General features: G+C 40.6%; 1 protein-coding gene across 1 annotated transcript in view; it reads left to right on the plus strand.

Annotated features, from left to right (window-relative positions):
* Window positions 1-6,128, plus strand: part of CDK15 (cyclin dependent kinase 15) — a 97,004-nt gene extending 90,876 nt beyond the window's left edge. Inside the window, exons 13-14 of the mRNA XM_019635615.1 lie at window positions 2,264-2,406; window positions 4,864-6,128. Of these exons, the coding sequence (XP_019491160.1) occupies window positions 2,264-2,373 (110 nt within the window). The 3' untranslated portion in view covers window positions 2,374-2,406; window positions 4,864-6,128. The remainder of the gene's footprint in view (window positions 1-2,263; window positions 2,407-4,863) is intronic.
* The last annotated feature ends 18,476 nt before the right edge of the window (window positions 6,129-24,604 follow it).

Here is a 24,604-nt window from a genome sequence, read left to right on the forward strand (position 1 = left end):
TTGCTTTCCCAGCATTATTCTGCCAGATATCTCTCTCTCTCTCTCTCTCTCTCTCTCTCTCCTTAATTTTTTCATCTCTCCCTTTCTCTCCCTCTCTTCCTCTTTTCCCCTTTCTTTTTCTCTCTCCCCTCCACTCCCTCCCTCCTTGCTTTTTGAGGAGCTGCTGCTTTTGAGGGGTAAGAAAGCCGGAGGGAAATCTTCATGCCACTATCCCCAAGGCAAAAGGACACTTCTCCCTGGGGGAAGTTCCCAAGATGGTTTGTACTTGACTTGAGAGTAATCTGTGAAGTTTATGCAACTGTTTATTTTAGTAGTTTGTGCTATGACATGAGCTAAAAAGAAAGTAGAATACAAAATTGTGTATCACATAAAAAAAATCGTGTATCATAATATACCTCTGAAAATGTATTATGCATATCAACAAAACTTGATATCTCCCCTTTCCAGCCTAGCCAAGATGTAATTCCAAACCAAATCTGAGTCAAAGCCACAGATTACACACAGTGTAGGTCTAGGCCGAGTGAGGCTGAGCTGGCATTGCAGGTTCGCTTCTTTTTTTTTTTTTTTTAAACATTTTATTGGGGAATTGGGAGAGGGGAACAGTGTTGGGGAATCAGGGAAGGGGAGCAGACAAGTTGCTGTTGTTCGGTTCTTCAGTCTAGTTGTGGAAGACGTCGTCTCACTGGCCCATGTTGGTATTATCATTGCGCTCTTCCCAGGTGAGGCAGATTGGTCACCGGCCTCTGGACAGCCGCTCACAGTGGCTCTTGGCAGCTCACACCGGCTGCTGGCCGCTCACGCTGGCTGCTGGCCACACATGGTAGCTTATGGCAGTCAACTGCAGCAGAGGCTGCAGCCTACACAGTCGCCTGCAACTCATGGCAGCCCAGCTCCAGGTTGAGTTGTTGTTCACCATCTTAACTGTAGAGGGCAGTGTCACTGGCCCTCATGTGGGATCTGAACCAGGGCCTTGCTGCACAGAGCTGGTGTCCCAAGCCAGCTCTTAACCAACGCGCCACTCGGCCGGCCCACAGCAGGTTCACTTCTTCCCTTCCGGTGTGAGAAGCTTCCAGCAAACAATATCATTAAGGCATTTTATGCCATTGGGGCGCCAGGACTTCTCTTTTTGTTAAACTATGCAATATTTACAGCAGTCCAGGTTTATGCAGATTGACATGTGGCTGTTGCCTCTTGCTATATTTCTCAGTTGGTATCTATGCTGATGCTTGTAACAACAGCTACCAGTTATTAAAAATATATTGTGTATCAGGAACAACCCAAGATGTTTTGCATACATTATCTTGTTTAAACTTAGAGCAATCTGCCAGGGGGTTTTATTATCCTCATTTTACAGATGAGTCCCTTAAAATGTTACCTTTTGGAGGACTTGGCCCATAACTTTAGCTTAGGGAACACCCAGGAACAATACATTTAACAAACATGGGCATTTATAAAAATGTAAACTGCCAGCATTCTGAGCTAACCAAATACATGAATCAGAGGACAAAGGGTGTGTGTGTGTGTGTATACAAAAGTTGCACCTGAGAGTCTATTTAAGTAGATTACCCATTGTACCTAACGTAACAGGATTTGAAACTTTCCAAAACACATCTAGCCCAGCACAATGCTCATTAGGGCTAATATTCAGACTCCCTGGCTTGATAGTACTGCCCTTCACAATCTGGTTCTAACCCACTTTTCCAACTTTATCTTCCAGTTAGTCTTGCTCTAACCATGCAACATTACTTGCAGTTTTCTCAAACACTTTCCTTCCTTCCTCTGTGCCTTTGCTCATGCTGATCCCTCAGCCAGGAATGTCCTCTCTGGAAGTCCCTGACTCTTGACATAGTCATCCTTCAAGGTTTGAAGGGTCCTAGTCCATGCTTTTCCTGTGCTTCTTGGACTTAGGAGAGGGGCTGTCATGGTTCTTTGTTTGCACCTCACTTTGACCCTTGTCTGTCAGTGTGTATGTGTCTCCCAGTTCTATTCCTATTCTTACCATCTTCAACACCTAGCATAATGCCTTACCCAAGTGTTCATTTGGTAAATATGCATTGAATTGGATTAAGTAGGCGGCGCTTGACAACTATGAGTAGATTGAGTAAAGTAAGTTATCCATGGGTCAGTATAAGTTATTGGTGGGTAAGTCTGGCTCATGTTTAATCATCTCTTTGGGTGACAAATATTACAAAGACATAAAATATACACCATAAAAGATCCCAGGAAATAATATGTTTGTACTTTTCGCTTTTTCTCCCCACAGAGGAGTCTTTGTTTACAGTTTCAGGAGTGAGGCTGAAGCCAGAAATGTGTGACCTTTTGGCCTCCTACCAGAAAGGTCACCACCCAGCCCAGTTTAGCAAATGCTGGTGAAAAGAAAGGGTGACATCACCAAGATCCTTCCAGGTAAGTGTTCCCAACAGTGAGGTTCCGTATGGACAAAACTGAACAGCGATTGCTGCCAGGTGGAGAGAACATGGTTCAGGGATACAGGCCACCTCTTTTTCTGTGTCTGGTTCTTCATTTCCATTCTAGAGACAGGTGGCCTAACCTCCTCAGGCTGTGAAAGGAGGCTAATAATGTGCATTACCTGTCTCTCCCACACCCAGAGGAGTGGTAAGGCCTCTAAGACAGAACTTACAGGTCATTGTGAGGCCTTCAGCTGATATATGTGGAATAAAGGATTACACCTGGCATATTGTAGTCCCTTAACTACATAGGTCTCTCTGCTAGCTGATAGGACAAAATAAGAGATCAAGGTGACCAGCCAGCCCATATGCTTGAGACTGAGCAGGGTCCTGGGATGCGGTACTTTCAATGCTAAAATTGGCATAATCCCAGATAAACCAGGATGGTTGGTCACCATAATGGTACCAGTTACCACCAGGCTTGCCCCCAGGTGCCAAAGAAGACCTGGTTCAGAGTCTGGCCCTGCCCAGGAGGTTGTTTTAGAGGTGTGTGAGAATCAAGTCATCACTGCTACAGGCTTCTTAGGCTACACCTTCTGCATAGTTGGTTACAGGGAGTCCTCTCATTCAGGGTGACTTCTGGGAACCACAAGGGCCTTGTGGACAGGCAGGAGCCATCCACAAATGTCACAGACACAGCTACTCTCCTCAATCATCAGCTACTCTCCTCAATTATCTCAGGGAAGCCTAGCCTTCCAAGGTAATCTTTAGGAGGAAGGGGTGCTGTGGAGTATTTTCCCAAATCTACCCTACCTGAAAGGGAGTTCTGCTGGTAGGCACAGGAAGCCATGTGGGATAACTCCAAAAGCTACCGTAATACAGATACCCCAAGATGTTATGCGAGCGCTTCCCATACTGGGCCTTCCATGGTGGGTGGTGAGGACAGTAATCAAGAGAGAAGAATCAAGGTGGGACCCATGCATAGAGCCAGCTAGCCAGCTCTTTAGGTGACCTGGCTATATCCCAAGCCACAAACATTAGACTATGATTTGGCCACCCATTTTGCAACCACAGTTTGGCTGTACTTCCTAACAGGACTTTTGGGGCCTAGATGGTAACCACTGGCATACTCCCTGTACCCTCCCCTCAACGTCATTCACATGGCAGGATTCAACTCTGCCATTTTCTCTTTGATCTCTCTTTAGCTGTTGATATTTAAAGGCATGTACATATCAAGAATGTCTACCTTCTGAATCTTCTAAGATCATGGTATTTAGAAATTTGGAAAGATTATGAATGTTTAGAATTATAGATGTTCCTCAGCATTTTATGAAATACGTGAGTTTGCATTTTGACAATAATAATAGACAATACAATAATAGGTATTGCACAAGCAAAATACTTTCTACAGCAGAGATTTTACTGTGTAATTATGCCATTTTAAACCCAATAGTTATGAGAATAGGACGTACTCCAGCTACATTCTATACAGTAGAGGATTTGCGCTTCATAAAATTATCAAAGACACTGATGGAAATTGTCTCAGATAGTGGTGCTCCATAAGCATAATTATCATTTCTATTGTTGTTGTTACTCTGTTTTATTAAGCAGCCAGAAGATAAATAACCCTGCCTCTCTGATCTGTAGTTACTTTTCACAGAGAATTGTTACCTGTAGGTGTAAATTGGTCACAATAGAAAATCAGTTAAATTCAGTGTGTCAAACTTGGTGCCTGTGCCACCAATCGAAGACGGGAAATGGCAGATTTAGCCTCTATTGGAGTAATCTCATGATGTCCCTAGGCCCTTGGGACTAATGTAAGGAGATAAAACCCATAGGGGATGAACCACAAAAGGTAAAAGCTAGAGCAATTAAACTGTTTAATTAACGGCTTGGGATCAGCAAAATCTGGGAGTGCTGGAGTTAAAACGACTAAAAGTGGTAATCAACGGACACTTGGGGCCTGTAAATCTTTTCCAGTAAATTGAATTTATGTTAAAATATTCACTGTTTAGAAGATTCAAAATGTAAATTGGGATATTAGGACTTGTAACTGGCAGCAGTGCCGCTTAAAGGATCCTCAAAATGTCAGTTTCAGGTATAGTAAAAATGTATACTGATGTTTACAGTAGAGAAATAGAGGGGCACTAAAATTTACTGGGTACATTCCCTGTGCCAGGCAATTTACACGTATTATTTCAAAGTTTGGTATGTTTTGAACAGTTGGGTGTGGTGAGGTAAACCGTAGTTTGTACATCCAAAGATAGATTTTTATTCCTTTTAAAGCTTATTTAGTTCTTATTACCACAGGTGCTTCTGTTATCATTTACTATCATCTTTTCTATCAACATATATAATTCCAAAGTTAATCAATAACTTTACAGTAATATTTAATAGGTTTTCCTTATTACAATTTCATTTATTTTGATTTTGCTTATTCTTCATTTACTTCCAGGACTACATTACTGCTATTTCAGTTTTAATTTGCTTCAACTACTAAGAAGCTTCGAATTTAACTCCACACTGGACCATCACCTGTGACCTGGAATATTTTAAATATAATGTCCAAGGCAATAGTACATAATACTTGAAGAAAAAACAATTGAAGGTTATTGCTGTTGTCATTTGCCTAGAATTTCACAGTTATTGGCTCAAAAATTAGACATAGGCTGAAACCGTCTGAGAAGAGGACTTCTGAATAATTGTATCCATTTCATTACTTGGTAGAGAGATCCCTGGGCAGGAAAGACAGCAGGACAGATGGGAGGCTGACAATTGAAAGAATTTGGAGACAGAGCCATGCTTACAGAGGCCTATCACTCCTGTGTTCACTTACAATTTCTCCCAACAAAAGGATTTCTGTGGCAAGGAGAGGATTAGTCTAAGGTTTAGAAAAGTCTCCAGAGAAGATGGTTTCTTGGATAAAGTTGTCAACAAAAGGACTAGCTTAAACTTCTGGTTAAGACTTCCCTGGGGACTTCTTCCTTCACTAAAGGAATTATCAAAACACATTACCACCCCACCCAGCCAGATTTGAGGAGTTTGGATTGAGCTGCTGGTTAGAATTAAATTTCAGGCTATCTCCTTCTACTGGATTCTAATTGTCTGTGATAGCAAAAGTGATGAGGAATCTAAGCTCTGATTTGATGGTTGAGATACTGACTAGATAGATAGGATCAAAGAGTTCCAAAGATGTAATTCAAGCCCTGTCACACCATCAGACACACATGCATGTGTGCACACACACATAACCCTCAAATAAAATGAGAGATTTGTCTCGGCTAACACATGTATCATTTTCTACAATGGCTCCTTCTAGAAGAAGCCAGGGAAACTCAAATTACTTCATCTAGGGATCATCTACTCAGGAAATATAGTAACCTAGAAACCAGAGACCTCTATATATTCTTTAGAACAAGGAGGAACTAATTAAGAGAGAATTAAAAAATGGTACCTATCCACCCAAAATCTGAGATGGAAGAAGGGAAAAGGTGTACAAATACCTTAGTGAGTATTTGATTTTAGTAAAGCATTTGACAAAGCCTGCGCAGATATACCTGAAAGATGAAACTGTGTGGGCGGGATGATGAGGCAGATATAGGTACTCAAAGAAAGGTGGTATTCGACCTAGAGAAAAGCTGATAGTGGTGTGGTGCAAGGTTCAGTCTTGAGTCCCATTCTGGTCAAATATATATATATATATTTTTTTTAATTTAATTTTTTTTTAATTGGGAACAGTGTTTTTTTTTTCCAGGACCCATCAGCTCCAAATCAAGTAGTTGTTTCAATCTAGTTGTGGAGGGCACAACTCAGTGGCCCATGTGGGGACCGAACTGGCAACCTTGGTGTTATGAGCACTATGCTCTAACCAACTGAGCTAACCAGCCGCCCTTTGTCAAATATTTTTATCAATCCCTTTAATAAAACCAGAGAAGGTACACAATTTATTCATACAACTCACTGAAGTAAGTACTGTTATTATTAATTTATGACTTCCATTCTACAAGGAGGAAACTGTGGCCCAGAGAGGTTAAATAGCTCTCCATACTAGTACAACAGAGTTAAGGTACAAACCTCAGGCCTGGCTGCCTCCAATGTCTATGATCTTTCCAGTAGTCACATACCTATCAAATCTGTAGCATATACAACTCTTAAAGAGGTAGCTGATATTTAGCTTTGCATCCTGATTCAGAAAACTGAGACCTTGCTAAAAGCTAATGTGTACCACTACACACCTATCGGAATGACCAAATTCCAGAACACTGACAGCACCAAATGTTGGTTGGGTGTACAGCAGCAGGGACTCTCACTCATTGCTGGTGAGAATGCAAAATGACAGCCCCTGTGGAAGACAGTGTGGCAGTTTTTTACAAAACTAAATGTACCCTTTCCATATAATCCAGCTATCCCGCTCCTTGGTATCTACCCAAAGGAGCTGAAAATTTATGTCTACAGAAAAATCTGCACACATATGTTTATAGCATCTTTATTCAAAATAGCCCAAACTTGGAAACAATCCAAGATGTCCTTCAGTAGGTGAATGGATAAACTGTGGTACTTCCAGACAATTGAATACTATTCGGCACTAAAATGAAATGAGCTATCAAGCCATGAAAAGACATGGAGGAAACTTACATGTATATTACTAAGTGAAAGAAGCCAACCTGAAAAGGCTACATACTATATGATTACATTATATGACATTCCGGAAAAGGCAAAACTATGGAGACAGTAAAAAGTCCAGTGGTTGCCAAGGATTGGGAAGAAAGAATGAATAGGCGGAGCACAGAAGATTTTTAGGGCAATAAAAATACTTTGGATGATACTATAATGCTGGATTATATGTTATTATACATTTGTCCCCTCGAATGTACAACACCAAGAGTGATCATTGTTTAAACTATTGACTTTGATGATTATGACGTGTCAATGCAGGTTCATCAATTGTAACAAATGTCCCACTCCCATAGGGGATGCTGATAATCGAGGCTGCACATGTGTGGGGGCAGTGGGTATATGGGAAATCTCTGTAATTGTCTCTCAATTTTACTGTAAATTTAAAACTGCTCTAAAAAGTAAAGTCTATCTATTAAAAACAAAATAAACCAAACAAAAAACTAATGAGCAACAAGCCAACATAGCCTTTATTCCTATCAAATTCATCTGATTAACTTCTTACACTTTAGGCTTAAAATATCAACAAGAAAGGCTGTGTGTGACATGTAAAAATTGGTACTTTTAAGTGCAATATAAATTAATAGTATGCCTGGATGCCCACAAAAGATAATGCTTGTACTTTTAGGTGATATAAATGAAAGAATAGGATGGTGTCCCAGAGGGGGGACATAGTTTACCCTCTACTGATTAGATGCCATCAAAATTATTAAGTTTAACTCTATCCATCACACATTAAAAGAAACATCACAATGAAGTTGTGTATCTATTAGTTTACAGATCTAATTCTGTTTAATCCTCTTAATAAGACTAAGAAGTAGGTGTAGTTATTCCCCATTTTGCAGAGAACACAGAATAAAATTTAAGTAGCTAGGATTTGATGCTCAGACTCTGTCCCCAAAGTCTGTGCTTTTTGTACCCTACCCCCAGCTCCGTGCTGCATGGTCCAAGAAGGGCTAGTAGGAGAATAGAGAGGGCATGAGGAGCAAGGCACAAGGAGGGAATAGCCCAAGAGAAAACCCAGGGAACAGGGAAATTACTTCCAGAGTGTTGAGGGTTCTTACAGAGCAAAGGGGCTGGCCCTCTGCTGAGTGGCTGCAGAGCCAGGACAAATATATTGAAAGCTCAGAGACACTGCTTTTGACACAGCATGAAGAGTTCTAGAACAATTTCACCTGTCCACCAATGGAATGAGTTCCCATAACAGTAATGGACTTCCTCTGCACCTGGAAGATATGGAAAGCTGTAGGAGGGATTCCCCATATTGAAGTTTAGAACAACTGACCTCTAAGGTCCCATCTAATTCCAGGATTGTCTAACAATGACTTTTGAACAGCTGTAGACAGACTATACTTGGGATTATAGTAAAATCCTATTGTTGAAAGATTGGGTAGACTCGTTTTATATTTTTAAAAAGGATTATTTAAAAAGTGGAAATTGATAAAATGATCATCTTCAATTGTAATGGAAAAAAAATCATGCTTATGCTTTCTCCTTTAATTAATAGATTTGCTTATTGAGAAGCTTAATAAAAATTATATGTAAAACGCCAAAACATCATTCTAATCTTTCTTCCTTAATTTTGTAAAAGGAGTGGAGTATTCCTGGTGTTTGTGCATATTTTTTCCTCCTATGTTTTTGTTGATTCCTTTGTATAGACATACACCTAACTTTTAAAAACATAAATTATTTTTGTTCAATTTGATATATTAATTATTTTCATGATGCTTATTTAGCCACGAGTGCTACTCACCTAATATTTGTCTCCCAGGCTCCATAATTGGGTGGCATTTCTTGGCCCTCTGGTGGGTGGATAGGGTTGTATGATTAATGCTGGCCAACGAATTGTGAGTGGAAGCGATATGTATTACTTCTGACCAAGCATTCGACTGCCAGTGCAAGACCCTCCGGATCTCTTTTTATTTTTTTCCTCTGTTACGATGACCAGCAGCATTCAAGATGGTCCCAGATTGAGGAGATGTAGAACAGAGTCCCAGATGACATATGATGGATGAGTAGTAAGAAAGAGAAATAAAATTTTATTGTTTTAAGCCACTAATATTTCAGGGTTGCTACTGCAGTCTAATCTAGCCTATCTTGACTAGCACAGGGCACATAAAATATATACCTGCACTGTTCAATATGGTAACTACTAGCTACATGTGACTATTTAAATATACATTTAATTAAGTTAAACATTCAAGTCCTCCGTCCCACTAACCACATTTCAAGAGCTCAATAGCCACATGTGGCTGGAGGCTACCATAAAAGCATGAGGCATATAGAACATTTCCATCACTGCAGAAAGCTCTGTTGAACAGTGCTGACACAGGATGCTAGGATTTTTATGAGTTGATAATATCTTCTAACATTTCTTAAATAATATCTCCTAACATTTCTTAAGGTTTTAACTGTGCATCTAACACCACCTTGGAGTTATTTTAGAAATGTTTTCCTTTTTGAAAATGAAATCTGGGAGCACCCAGTGGAGGTTCCCTTCTGGAAGAATATGAATCACTCTGAGCAGTTACATTTCTTAGAACCAAAGGTCTTTTCCTGAAGGTTACATTGACACATAAGATTAACACCTTTTTGTTACTCTTGACACCTTTCATAAATGAATTCCCCAGTAGTTTTATTTTAGTCCACCCTGTCTGATCCTATTCACATTCTCTACTCCTAACTCTTCTCTGTCCCTAAGTACATAGGTTAATGGGCACCTGGTATAATATCTGAGGTGCTCAGTAATGAATTCATTCAAGTTTATTATTATCCTTGTAAAATTTTGTTTCTACTCTAAGATATTACAAGAAAATCTTGTGGGAGCCCAAAACAGAACCAAAATATAAAATAAATCATCCCATCTATTTATTACTTCAGTCAACAAACATCTAGGCTCTAGAAATACAAAAAAATAACAGTTCCTCCAGGGCCCTTGTAGTCTAACAGAGAGTTTGATGGAAATAAATACAAGATCTAATGATAACATATCAGTGTGCCCTATCACACAGGAGATGACAGTTAAGCCTTATCTTGAAGTAAGAGTTTGCTAGGCAGGCAATCAAGGCAATGAGAAGATAGCCCTGTGTGAGGAAAATAGAGAAGGGACAGGATGCTTTGGGCTGTAAGGAATTGAAAACCCCAATTCATGGACTTAATCCATGAGGATATTGTTTCACGTAAGTTCAGAAGTAGCTGTTTCCAGGACTGATTGATTTGATGGGTCAACATCATTAACCCAGGTTCTTTCTGTCTTCACTGCATCTTCGGTGTCTTTTTGCCTTAATTCTCAGGCTGGTTTCTAGTATGGTCACAAGATGCTACCACAGTTCCAGGCATCACACGCAAGCACAACAGTGTCCAGTTAAATAAGAGGGTATCTCTTCCTGTGTGCTTCTTTTTCAAAGCAAGTGCCATTCTCTTCACATCTTACTGTTTAGACTGTCACATATCCACTCCTAAACTGCTAGCAAGGGATATTAGATAACTACTTTAGAAAGGTCAGGATTTACTACTGATCTGAAGCTAGGATCACCTTTCCTGAGGTTCACATTCCTGAATAATCTTTTTTTGTTGTTTTTTGTCCACTTTTTAAGAAGTAGAGAAGGACTGTTGGGCAGACAACCAATAGAATCTGCCACAGCAGCCAGCTGTGAGTTCTAGTGGTGCAGGGAGCAGTTGGGGGTGAGAAATGGCTGCAAAGTTTCCAGTCTGGGGGCCTAGATGACTTGTTAGATCATTCAAAGTCAGGCAATTAGTTTGGGAGAGAAGGTTATGAGCTCATTTCTAGGCATAGTGAATTTGCAGTGTGCATCACACAATTGAGACCAGGCTATAAGGACTGGCTATATGTGGACATCACCTACATAGCAATGTCCTTGAAGTCCCAAAGATGTGATTGCCCAAGAGAACAAATACCAAGAGAAGAAGCACAGAGTGGAAGAAAGGAGAATCAGCAAAGGAGACAAAGCACCAGTGACTAGAAATTGGTTTGGAGGTGAGCGTGGGCAGAAAACTATTATAGAATCATTTTGTGACAGAAACTAAGAGAAGAGCATTCCAAGATGGAGTGGCCTACGGAGAGAATTGTCAGAAGGGTATAAACTAAGGCAGGCCAAGGATTTTGGTAACTGCTGGTCATTGGTGACTGGTCAAGGGAGCAATTTCTGTGGAATGGTGCTCATAGCAAAATATAATGGATTAAAGAGAAAGTTGTAAGAAGGCAGAAGCAGGAAATATCTTTCAGAAACTCTGTCACAAAAGGATGGAAAAGATGGAGTGCTATCTAGAATGTGGGAGGACTGAGAGGGTTCTTGTTTTTATCACTGGAGAGATCTATGCATTTTTATGAACTGAAGAAAAAAATAAAGAAATTGAAAGAATCAATGGATAATCTAAATACATCAGGCATGCTCCTTTCTTGGGCTTTTCCCTGGTTCTTCCCTCTGCCTGTAACCCTTTCCCCCCGAATATCCACACAGCCTACTTCAAGGCTTGGCTCCTCTGCTGCCTGTCAGGGAAGCCTCCCCCAGACACACTATTTAACACCCAAGCCTCCTGCACACCAATCCCCCTTACCCAGCTCAATTTTCCTAAAGCATGTTATCACAGGATTTCATGCTCTATTATTTATGGTTTATTTATTTATAATGTTTATTATTTCCCTTGCCCCTTCTAAAATGTAAGCTCCATGAGGACAAGGAACTTTGTTTTATTCACTAAATTATCTCAAACAACTTGAACAGTCTCTTGCACATGGTAGGTCCTCAATAAATGTCTTTTGAGTGAATGAACTCCTTGGCCATGTTTTCAACTGCAACTCAGCACTCCTTTACTACCTTGATCTGTTCTGGGTTTTTTTCATACATGACATATCATAGTTCTACATTTATTGTTTATTTTCTATCACCCCCACTAGAAAGTAAGCTCTACAGCAGCAAGGATATTGTTAGGTTCTGTTCACAGATGTATCCCAAGCATCTAGAATTGTGCATGACACACAGTCAGTGTTTAATAAATATTTGTGGAATAATTAGTGAATAAATCAGTGAAAATTCAGAGATTAAAATAAATGAGATTAAAGGCCTTGTTTACCTGGGAAAAGATAAGAGATATGTATCCTCTGAGATAAGAGAAAGGAAAAGTACGTGGGTAAAGATTTAGAAAAGTTCTGAAGGTTGCTCAGCCACTGAACAGTGTGCAGAATCAAGAGCCAGACATTTTTTGTTTAGATCTAGCTCTGCACTAAACTACCTGTGTGACCTTGGGTAAGTTACTTCACCTTTCTGTGCTTTCATTTCCTCTTTTGTAAAATGGGGATGATATCTATCTCATAGAGTTGCTTATGAGGATTAAATGAGTTCATATATTTAAAGTATTTCAAACACTGCCTGACATAGAGTAAGCACTATAAAAATTAGCTAATGGTGGTGGTGGTGATGGTGGTGGTGGTGGTGGTGTGGGTAGTGATAGTGGTGGTGATGATGGTGATGGTAGTGGTGGTGGTAGTGGTGATGGTGGTGGTAGTCATATGGTAGTAGTAACGCTGGTCAAAGTAAAGTGGAAGAAAAAGAACACAAGGGAAGTAAATGTGCCAAAGCCATTGGGTTCTAGCTAGTAAGGTAAGGCAGGAGTCCAAGGGGATGATAAGAAACCAAGTAAAAGAGTAAAAGAGTTAGATTGGGGTTTGGAATGAAGTTGTTGGGGAGAAAGGTGACTATACCTGGTTCTGGTTCTGTTTGTGACAATGGTTCACCATGGTGAACTTGGCTAGTGAAGGTTGCTAGCCTAGAGAGGCACTTTTATAACTAAGTGTATTTGGGTTTTATTAACCTGTTGTTCTAATAAGCATACAAAAATAAAGATTAGTGTTTTGAAATATAGATATTTTCCTTTCCAGACAAATTTTAAATCCTGTAAACTTATGTGAAATGTAATAAAGGCATTGATTTTTTTTTGTCTTCTCTGAGACTTTTTTTCTTTTGTTTTAGTTTTGTAGGTGTTTTGTAATGTATTATGTTTAAACAATGTTTGAGGAAAGATCTAGGGGATTTGAGGTAGGAAATGCAAAAGTCCAGGCTAATAACACAAACACAGCCTACGACAATGGCCACAACAGACCACATATCTCTGGAAAAGACAATTCCCCAAAAGTGTGACTGGGGAAGGCAGATAAAAGACTGAAGTTGGGTCATGTGACAGGTGTCACTTGAGTAACGGTACTGGGGCCAGAGATAAAAGCCCACTCCTTCTGGTCACGTGACACAGCTTCATTACTCTCCCAGCGGGGGGCTAGAGAGTCTGGATGCCATTTTTACTTATTTATTTATTTGTGTTTTTTTTCCCTTATGCTGTGATAATGAGAAAATGTTTAAACTCCCATCTCTGTGTTTAAACATTTCTCCCTGCTGACAGCAGCGGGGTACCCCTTGATCAGCTGTCAGATTGGAAAGTGCAATTTTTCTGGAAAGTAAACAGCATGTTAGCTGGTTGGAAATAATTTTCTGTTTATTGGTAGCTGTTAGCCTAGGAGTGATAGAGCCCTGTGACAGCACTTGTCAAGTGAGAAATAAGAAACAAGTTTGGAAATACCTTTAAGACATAGCTCTGACAATAAGGCCTTACTATTTTTTGATAGAAATTGTGCTCTGAAAAAGTTAAATTAAAATGGGAAAAAAAACTTTTCCAGTGTTACCAGCTCCTGGAGATCCTTCTGACAAAACTGACACAAAATCAAAGACAAACTCATAGAATGCTGGAGTTGGAAGGGTCCTTGACAGTCACTAAATCCATCCCCCACAATTCATGACTAGGGAAACTGAGGCTCAGCCAAATGCCTTGGCCTCTTCTCACAAATAAGAGGCAAACATAATAACTATCAATATATACAAAGAAATAAAAGTTGTATTTGCTTTTCAAATTCAAGTGTGAAGATAAATGGAAAAAAAAAAGCTGATGGAGGCAGTATAACATTTTGACCTACATATACTTAACAACTAGGTTAATGGCTTATGTATAATGTGATTTTTTTTATTTGCAGAGTGGCTAAAAAGATATTATAGACTTTTATTGATTAGTCATGCTATTATCAGGAAAAAAAAGTGGCTCCAGTAGAATATATATTTTCAAGTTATGGATAGTCATCAATCCATATGTATCTTGGATTAGGCTAAGTCTGAGGTCCTATTTGTCCCAGAATTTGCCTTGCTTCTTCCTGATAGCTTGAAAAGTATTTATAGCGGCTAACTAGGTGCCTTCCCTTAGATATTTCCAACAAGTATGTCAAGTGTTCTTTGTCCAAACATCTTCTCCCCCATATCATAAACAAAGCAAAAAGGGCTTCTTCATTCACGTTTTGGTCAATAGCATCAACATCCACCCAGTTGCTCGGTCCCCTTTTCCCTACCTCTGAAATATGTTTTAGTCTGCTTTCTCCTCTCCATCTCTACTTCCAGGCTACAGACCTGTGGTTTACAAAGCAAAATGCTTGCAGCAGCAACAGCAGCATCACCTAGGAAATAGTTAGAAGTGCAAATTCTCCATCCCCACTTCAGACTTACTGAACCAAAAACTGTGAGCTGGGGCCCCAAAAGTCTGCATTTTAAAAAGCCTTCCAGGTGATTCTGATACACTGAAGTTTGAGAACCACTGCCCTGGCAGTGTTCTCCAGGTCTTACCCAGCAGTCCCCTTACTGGCCTCCTAGACACCAATCTTTTTTCTCTGGCATATTCTCCATACCAGCGGTTCTCAACCTTGGCTGCACATGGAATTACCTAGAGAGGTTTTTTTTGTTGTTATTGTTTTAATACCTGTGTCTGGGTCCCACTCCTGGGAACCCTTGTTTAATTGATCTGGTATGCAGCATTAGGCATCAGAATTTTTTAAAGCTCCCCATGTTATTCTGAAGTGCAGCCAGGACTGATCATCCCTGCTCCACACTGAAGCCAGGGCTTTCCTGTTAAAGACAAATCAGATGCTGTCACTTTTCCCTCCCTAGAAAAATCCCCATCAGTCATAGGATAATTCTGAATGGACTCTTCAACATGACCCCAGCCAACCTCTCCAGCGGGCTCCGTCATCCTCGAGACTCACTCAGTTCCTCTATATTCAGCCACACAAAATTCCTCACCATTCCCCAAATACAGCATTATGTTCATATCCCTAGACTTCTGCACTTTCTGTTCCTTCTGCTTAGAATGTCCTTCTCTTTTTTTCTGCTTGGTAAATTCCTCATCCTTTGAGACTCAGCTCAAAGGTCACCTTCCCTGACTGCTCCATCCCAGAGTTAATTGCCCTCTCCTCTGGGATTCCAGAGCACTTTGGTGCTATTACATCATAGTATTGGTCCTATTTCATTGTAATTATTAGTGACACTTCTTTCTCCTTCACTATGACTGACTACATAAGCAGCAGGTCAGAAGAATGCTTAGCTGTTTAATTTTATCTCCAATGTCTAATGCAGATTGGATGCTGAGAAGATGCTCAGCTCAGTAAATGTGGGTTAAGTGAATGAATTGAAAACATAATCAACAACATTTGCTGCCTTTTGTTAAAAGCAAATCATGGTGCCATTCAGCTCTTCTTTCTGAAAACAGTAAAGCTCATATAGCTCATATTATATATATGACGAAGAGTCAAACAGACTTATGTTTTGTTACTTGCAGGCCTTCAGTTTTCAATCTTTAAAATAGCATCAATAATATCTACTTTGTAGAGTATGAGGATTTATTGTATAACACCCAGCAGCATGTTTGACACAGAGTAGGCACTAAATAAAGTTTTTCTTACCATAATAAGTAAAACTAACTGAAAACAAAGAAAGTTTAGCTGAGCAGCCTATCTGTTTATACATTTGTCTCCCCCTTCTGAGTGTGAGCTCTTGACAGGCAGAAACTGTCTTATTTATCTGTATGTTCCCAGAGGCCAGAACCCATTAATTAATTCAGTCCCTCAGTCAACAACATTTATTAAGCCAATGAATGAAATGAATAATATTGGGTTAGAATGATGGCTTGCTGTTTGGGGGCATAGAAACACTCACACATTTGCCCATCTTACGAAACAGAATCACAATCTTGGCAGCTAGAAAATATCTTTTTTTTTTTAGTTTATTTATTTATTTTTCAATTACAATTGATATTCAGTATTATTTTATATTAGTTTCATGTGTACAGCATATTGGTTAGACATCTATATAACTTACAAAGTGATACCCCCATAAGTCTAGTACCCACCTGGCATCATACATAGTTATTACAATATTATTGACTATATTCCCTATACTGTACTTTATATCTCCATAACTATTTTGTAACTACCAATTTGTACTTCTTAATCCTCTCACCTTTTTCACCCAGGCCTCACCTCACCTCTCATCTCGCAATCATTGATTTGTTTTTTCTATCTATGAGTCTATTTATGTTTCGTTTGTTCATTTATTTTGTTCTTTAGATTCCACATATAAGTGAAATTATATTTTAGAGATCATCTTTAAAGCTCCTTATTTATGGGTGAGGAAACGGAGCTAACCAACCAGGAAAGCCATTTTAATTTCAATATTTAATAAAGATTTCTGGGTTACGAATTGATGCTAACCAAATAGGAATACTAGTCCATGTTTGTAAAAGTCAGCCGTAACAGTGACTTGTTGAGTGAGCAGTAAGTAGGACAGCACCTGATTTTTCATGTGCTGAGAAATTAGGAGGCTGAGAAGAATTTTAGGGGTAAAAATTACCGGCAGTACCTTTGAGTATGATACCAATTCCAGATTATATAGCTCGTCTCTTGGAAAATAAAACACCTTTTACCCAATATAAGCATTTCAATTTATGTTACTCAGTCCCTTCTAAAGGCAATTAGAAGGCACAATTTCAATCATTTTACAGGTGTTATTTAAGCAACAACAGAGAATGGATAAAAGCAGTTAGCAGATATAATTAGGTAAATAAGCCTCTTTTAAAAAATGAATCACCTCAATAGACCTGTACAGAGATCTGAGCCACTCCCAAGAGGTCTGAAATTCACTTTGAGCTGGATCAGTGCACTTGGACATCAGGAAGGCTGCTCTTGTGGTACAAAGGCGACAGCGAGGAGTGTTGGTCACAGATGTGCTGGAGGAAAATCCAGGAACTTGTTTGTGCCAAATGCCCAGCACCAATCAGCCTGGATGCCTTGATCTCCAGGAAGCATCTCCATGCAAGGCCCTCCCTGGGAGGCATCCACACCCTCCCCTAACCCCGTGTACATGCTGAAAATGAAATTTAGGCCTTGTATTAGTTTGCTAGGGCTGCCGTAACAATATGTCACAGACCTGGTGGCTTAAACCACAGAAATTTATTTTCTCACAGTTCTGGAGGCTGAAAGTTAAAAATCAAAGTGTAGCAGGGTTAGTTTCTTCTGAAGGTTCTTCTTAGCTTGTGGATGGCACCTTCTCACATGGTCATCCCTCTGCCTGTGTTATCTGTGTCCTAATGTCCTCCTCCTTCATTTGCAGGACATCAAGGGCTATAGACATTGTGAAAGTTTCCCTTTATGTTATGATGGGAACCCAGAACAATGCCTCATGGAGCCCTTTCTCGGTAGCATGGAAAGGTTTTGGCTTTTAAATGGCTGTTTTCTCCCTATGTTTTCATACTGTCTTTCCTCTGGCCAAGTCTGTCTTAATCTCCTCTTCTTATAAGGATACCAGTCAGATTGGATTAGAGCCCACCTATATGACCTAATTTTACTTCAATTGCCTCTTTAAATGTCCTGCCTCCAAATACAGTCACATTCTGAGATATTGGAGGTTAAGACTTCAACATATGAATTTTGGGAAAACATAATTCAGCCCATGGTCAGTCTCTTAGCTGCAAAACTGGCTGCTTAGTTCTCTCACACAGAGGAAAGAAGAATGAATGAATGAATGAATGAATGAATGAATGCTCTAGAACAGCCAGACACTGAGCTGCAAACAATGTTAGGTTTTCCTCTGGCCGCTCAGGGTTTTTCTTAATGTCACTATATGAGAAGGCACTAATTGAGGAGAGTGGGGAGCTAGGGGGGAGTCCTAGGCAGGAGAAGGGGTCGACAGGCATCCCCCAACCCCAGATAACAAGCTGTTCTCCAGAAACACATGTTAGGAAAAGTGCTTGATCAGAGTGTCAACTTGTGGGCTGAGTAGGAACACTAAGTGGTTTTGTCTGTCACCTCCTCCACCCCCACTGGAATTTAGCCATAATCTGATGGAAACACTTTACCCACTTTCAGGAGAATTTTCCACTATCAGTAAGGCTGTTTTTCATACTTAGGCTATCGCAAAGTCTTTCAGAACAGTGGTACTGCTCTCCCCCTGGGAGGCATGTATATCTCAAGGATAGGGGGATATGGGGCCAAAAGCCACTCGTGCAGAACATCTTGTTAATTGAGGTTTTCATTCACATTTAATTACAACCCCAGTTTCCTGGAATACTGACTTCTGCTAGACCCTGCTCCTGGAGCGTCTTTACTTTAGTCCACATTCCAGTCGAGAAAATGGGAGGGGCCACAGGACAGATAAGTGGGTGAGCTGGGTTTCAAACTCGAATCCAGCCCATGTGGTTCCAAAGTCCATGCTCGAACCCCTGCTCATGCTGTCCTCATGTCACTGTGAAGAGGACCAACAAGCCTTCGTAAGCAGCTGTGTGAGAAAGGGTTAAAGGTGCTAGTTTAGGAGTGAGAGTATGTGAGTTAGAATGCTTTGGGGCAAGTTATTTAACCTTGTTAGGCTTCAATTTCCTCATCTATAAAAATGGGTCCAATAATTGTACTTACCTCTAAGGGGGTTATAGCGAAGGCTGAAAGGGTCTGACCCACCAAGGACATTCAATAAATGATAGTTGCTAGTATTATCATATCACCACAATTTCAATCAATATTATGGATTTGCTCCCACCTAGGGGTGAGTAGAGGGTGAGGGTGTGTGTGTGTGTGTGTGTGTGTGTGTGTGTGTGTGTGTGTGTGTGTGTATGCGTGTGTGTATGTGTGTATGCTTGTGTGTACACAATGTGTTGATGAAGAAAAACAATAGCCATTATTTACTGAGTACCTACTATGTGTCATGCAGTAGACTAGGTGCTTTATATACATGACTTTGTGTTTTATGTATATGACTTTATTTATTCCTCGTAGTCATCCTCTGAGGTAGTTAATACTACAATCCTCCTTTTCAGATGAAGAAAGTGAATCTCAGAGAGGTTAAATGACTTGCTTGAGGTCACATAACTAAAAAATTATGCTAAACTTTGGTACCAGGACTGACTAGAGAACCTAGCATCTAACCACTAAGATATAATGTCTCTCTGAAGTAATAAACTAAAAAAAAAAATCCAAAAGTTGCTACCTTCAACTGTATAATCTTTTAAAGAAATCGCTTTGAAAGGTGCCAACTTATGCCATCAATGCTGCCATTGTTCTTACTCTTTGGCCCTCAGAGCCATCCACAGCCTTCACAAGAAAACTAGTTTCATTCAATTATATCAGCCTCATCTTTTAATCTAAAATGGTATTACTTAACTCGATTATTCACCTTATTCCCCAGACTTTGATCTAAATGAGTTTTGGCTGTTGTTAAAAATCAAATCCACCTTTGAAGCATAAATATTTGCCCCCATCAGGATACTCCAAAGAATGCACTTAAGTGTCTAAAAAGAAACGATCCAGAGTGTTTTTTACAGTATCTTTGGAATAAGTGATTTGTCTTCCAAGGAGATTGCTTTGAAGGGGAGACTCATGTGGGATGCATAAGCTCTGGTATGTTTATTTAAAACATACCTTAAGTTTCCTTATATATATTCAAAAGTAACTTGCCTGGAAGCCCCAGATACTCAACTCTGCTAAGGCAGGGGAAATCGATCAAGTCACCAAGTCCTTTTCAATTGTGTCTCATATGGACTTTTACATTTTTATTCAGTGGATTAAAAACATGAGCAAAAGGGTTCATTGAGGAAAGGGACCCCCTGCCTAAACACAGACTCCCACACCTATAAACCTTGAACCCGCTCTCAGCTCTACAATGCTGAGCCCTAAACCAGAAATGGCAGTTAGTAGCTAGAAAGAGAATCTTGGGCTTTGAAGAGACAAATGAGAGTATCGGCTACAGTTTGGATTTTTTTTATAGGAACGCAGCAATTCTCTCATTCATGGAACTAACCTAAACTTAAATGCTTCCCAATTGCTAGAAACCTGGTGTTATATCTGATCTCAGGTAGTGCCGGATAACTTTTGACAAAATTTCTCCATGTGATTTTTACATGGCGTATCATTTGATAATCAATTTAATGTCAGACACATGGAACCATCCTTCCATAACCTTTCTTAACCTCCAACATTCAATGAGCCAGGGTGGCTAACCCAGTCCAAAGATATTCTAATTGGTTTAGTCATTATATCAGGTCCTACTTAAATCCCTTCTTTTGAATTTTACTCAAAGCACACAGCCCTTCGACTTCTTGCAATAGCATAACTTTGGTTCATTAAGCTTTTGTCTCTTTTAGTTTTGCCTACACTGCTGCCCAGTTTCTCCCAAAGCTCCCCCCTCCGCCATACATGTTTCCCAGATGTTCACAGCCCTGAAATATCCCAGATGATAAAATGTGTACACATTGTAATTGTCCAAGTCAGTCCATCTTCACTTACTTTGGTCTGGTTCTCATTTGTCTTATCAGCTAAATAGTAAAACTTTGATTAGAAGGATAGGCACAGTAATGGCCTCTCAAAGATGTCCACATCCTAATCCAGGAAACTGTGAATATGTTATATTACATGACAAAGGGGAATGAGAGTTGCAGATGGAATCAAGGTTGCTAATCAGCTGACCTTAAAACAGGAAACGTACCCTGGATTATCCAGTTGGGCCTAATGCTATCACAAGGTCCTTAAAAGTATACAACAGAGGCCAAAGAGGAAGTCAGAGTGATGCAATACAAACGTGGACCCACTATTGCTGGCTTTGAAGATGGAAGAGGAAGGCCATGAACCAAAGCGTACGGGCAGCTTCTAGAAGCTAGAAAGGGAAAGGATACAGATTTTCCCCTATAGCCTCCAAAAGGAACACAGTCCGTCTGAGACTTTGATTTTAGCCCAGTGAGGCCCACTTCAGACTTATGAACTACAGAATGTAAGTTAATAAGTTTGTGATGTCTTAAGCCACTAAATTTATGATTATGTGATTTGTTGCATCAGCAAGAGGAACTAAATACAGTTAGCTATGACCTAAATAACCAGAAAATATAATTCATCGGCATATTTTCTGCTTACCATTTTCTAGAGAAATAGCCAAATCTCAAGAAAAGTTTAAATCAACAATTTACTTTTAAGCAAGATATTAGATTTTGTCTCTAAGTCTCTTGAAACAGACTCTGATGTGGAAAGTTGGGGACCAGAGGTTTATTGCAAAGAGCTCTTGAGAGATGCACTTCTAAAGGGTGAGGACCCAGCAGAGGAAGATGCTGGCCTGCGATGCAGCTGCATCTGAGGTCTCAGCCCACCCTACAGGCAAATCTGGAGCTGGGCAGCCCTTCAAAGTTGTCCCAAATTGAGGCCATGGGGCTGAACTTTTGCATCCACATCATCCAGCCCGGGAGGGAGAGTAACCTCAGGCCAGGCAGTTCCTAGTGGCGGAGGAACACATTGTGAATCATCAGAAGCTGAAACTCCCAGCTGCCTCTGGGAGGGGGGTGGGGGATGGGGGAGGGGGCAGGTGGGTCGGTCCTGAGAAGGGGTCTGAGCAGGCACTATAGTATTCATTGTAAGCAATCCATATTTCTGGGGTATGTCCTGAAATTCATCTATATTCCAACTCAGCTTGATATGACAGGTGAGAAATATTGCTGTTTGGTATTTTTTCTGTAGCAGGTACTATGTTTACGGACTTGACATTCATCATCCCTAAACCAAGAAGAGTAATGATGACTAGTTCCATTTTACAGATGAGGACACTAAGGCTCAGAAGTTCAGACTGATAGAGCAACTTGTCCCAGGCCACCCAGCTTGTTAAGTGGCAGAGCCAGGTTTTGACATCAAAGCCATCTAAGTCGGCCCACTTAATCCCGGTCTACCACAGAGCACATGGAGCACGTCCTCAGGAAGCGAATTAATGTTTACAAACATCCATCTGACACCACACAATTCTTGGCCCTCAAAGAAAGATAAGATTATGTTCGGTAAACTCTACTTCCTAAATAGGAAAAGGAGCCCGAGACAGACTGATAAGATATTAAACAAGGGTAGAAATGAAAAAGAACTTCTGGTGGCCCAGAGAATTGAGTAGATCAAGGTTTGTACTACACGTTGTAAATCAAAGTTAATTACATTTTTGCTCCACATTGTACATAGTGAATTGGGTCATAATTTTTACGTATGCCTCGGTGTTCGCTTTCAGAATGGAAGCTCCTAGGGGAAAAACATCAAGACAGTCTACCTTTGCTCGTATGGCCCCTAGCACCACGTCAACACAAGACAGCACATAATAAATACCGTTTGATGATTTTCTTCCCTCCCAGTCGTGGCTCAGACCCCGTCTAACGGCCCATAATGCAATATCACTCACTGAAGCACTCTCCCTGTGGGTTGGAATTAGAAAATATGGCGCTCTGAAAAACACTGTAAGAGCTCTCCTCTTTAATAAGCATCCTGGTGTCCCGTGATGGATGCTATAAAATTGCGGACTGGCTGAGGTGTTCGTTAGCCGTGTGGGCCCATTAACAGCGTCTGGTTCTGTGGAAACATACTTCATATCCTGGAAAGGAGAAGGTGGTCACCAGAGTGCAAAAGCGAAAGCATTTATTATAAATAACACAAGGTGACCCTGAAGTAAACACAGCTGTGCCCTCGTGGTGTCTTGTCAGTGGTGCTCCCTCAGTAGATTAAAGAAATCCATGTTTTATGGGGCCATCCCTTATTCTGTATACACACCACAGAAGGCTGCTTCTCCCTCAGACCTGGCTTGCTACATATAAAGTTTCAAACCCTGGTAGTGTACGAAGCAGAGATGCTTCACTAAAACACGTATTCTTTCATGTTCTAATATTTTCAAAGGGAGATGAGGATCGGCTCCTATTTGTTCCTAAATAATTTACACAGCATTTCTGGCTCTGCACAACTTGTAGCTGCCTTTCCAATTTCTTGCAGACCCTTTCCACCCCCCACCCCACCCCCAGCACCCTCCTATGCAGCTGAGGCTAGTGGAATGAACATGAGACTGTCTAAGAAGGTTTGGGGCCTAGCTCTATCGTCTACTAGCTATGGGGCTTGAGGCTACTCCTTTAACTCCCTGAGCTAATGTTTCTCATCCTTAAGTGGGGAGAATATGGAATTGTGCTAAGTTAGATCGGTAGTCGCCAAATTTGAAGGCGGAGTGGGGAGTAGCAATACAGAGTGAGATTTTTTTAGGCTGTTGGAAAAGATTAGAATATACATGAACATGATTACATTTATATGATTTTATAATATACGCATATTAATAAATACAAATATTTATCAAATATATAACTTTATTTTTTTTTTAATTTTATTGGGGAATTCGGGGAGGGGAACAGTGCTGGGGAATCGGGGGAAGGGGAACAGACAAGTTGCTGTTGTTTTGCTCTTCAGTCTAGTTGTGGAGGATGTTGCTTCACTGGCCCAAGTTGGCACCATCATTGCGCTCTTCCCGGGCGAGGCACATCAGTCTCCGGCCTCTGGACAGCCGCTCACGGAGGTTGCTGGCTGCTCACAGTGGCTGCTGGCCATTCACGCTGGCTACCGGCTACACATGGTAGCTTATGGCAGCCCACTGCAGCGGGGAACTGCAGCCTACGCCGTCGCTGGCGACCCACAGCAGCCCAGTTCCAGGTTGAGCTGTTGTTCAGCATCTTAGCTGTAGAGGGCAGTGTTACTGGCCCTCATATGTGGGATCTGAACCAGGGCCCTCTGGCATCCCAAGCCAGTTCTTAACCAACGCGCCACTCGGCCGGCCACTCAAATATATAACTTTAAATTCACACAAGGATTAGATCTGTATTGTGTATGTGTATATATTTATATATAAAACCCTTGCGTGATTTTGCGTGTATACAATGAGTACAGCAGTACACACATAATTTATAACTACATGTGTATTAGGGTTAGCTGCCAGGGCCACTGCACAGTACAGGCACAGCTACAGACTTACATCTAGTTTATTGGTCAACCAATAAACACGTGGTGGTTTTCTCACAAGATTTCCATGACTTCAACCACTTCCTCCTCACTGGTCAGAATTAGATCCAGAGAAACCGTACCTTTCATTCTTTTCTCTACCTTCTACTAACTGAAATGATCAAGAATTTTCCTCAAGGTTGAAGAGGGTTATCCTGAGTCAGAGGGAGACGATATCTCTAATTAGGTGGGTGGTGTGTCTGTCTGTATTCCACACCACAATTGGGTTTTTATAGGGGAAGAAAAAACACACAAAACTATCATTTGAATGAAACCAAATTCTTGAAGGTTCTGTTTGTACGTGAACAAAGTTGCCTCTCCTCCCTTC

This window comes from Hipposideros armiger, unplaced genomic scaffold (genome assembly GCF_001890085.2).
Source record: "Hipposideros armiger isolate ML-2016 unplaced genomic scaffold, ASM189008v1 scaffold_23, whole genome shotgun sequence".
Taxonomy (NCBI): Eukaryota; Metazoa; Chordata; class Mammalia; order Chiroptera; family Hipposideridae; genus Hipposideros; species Hipposideros armiger.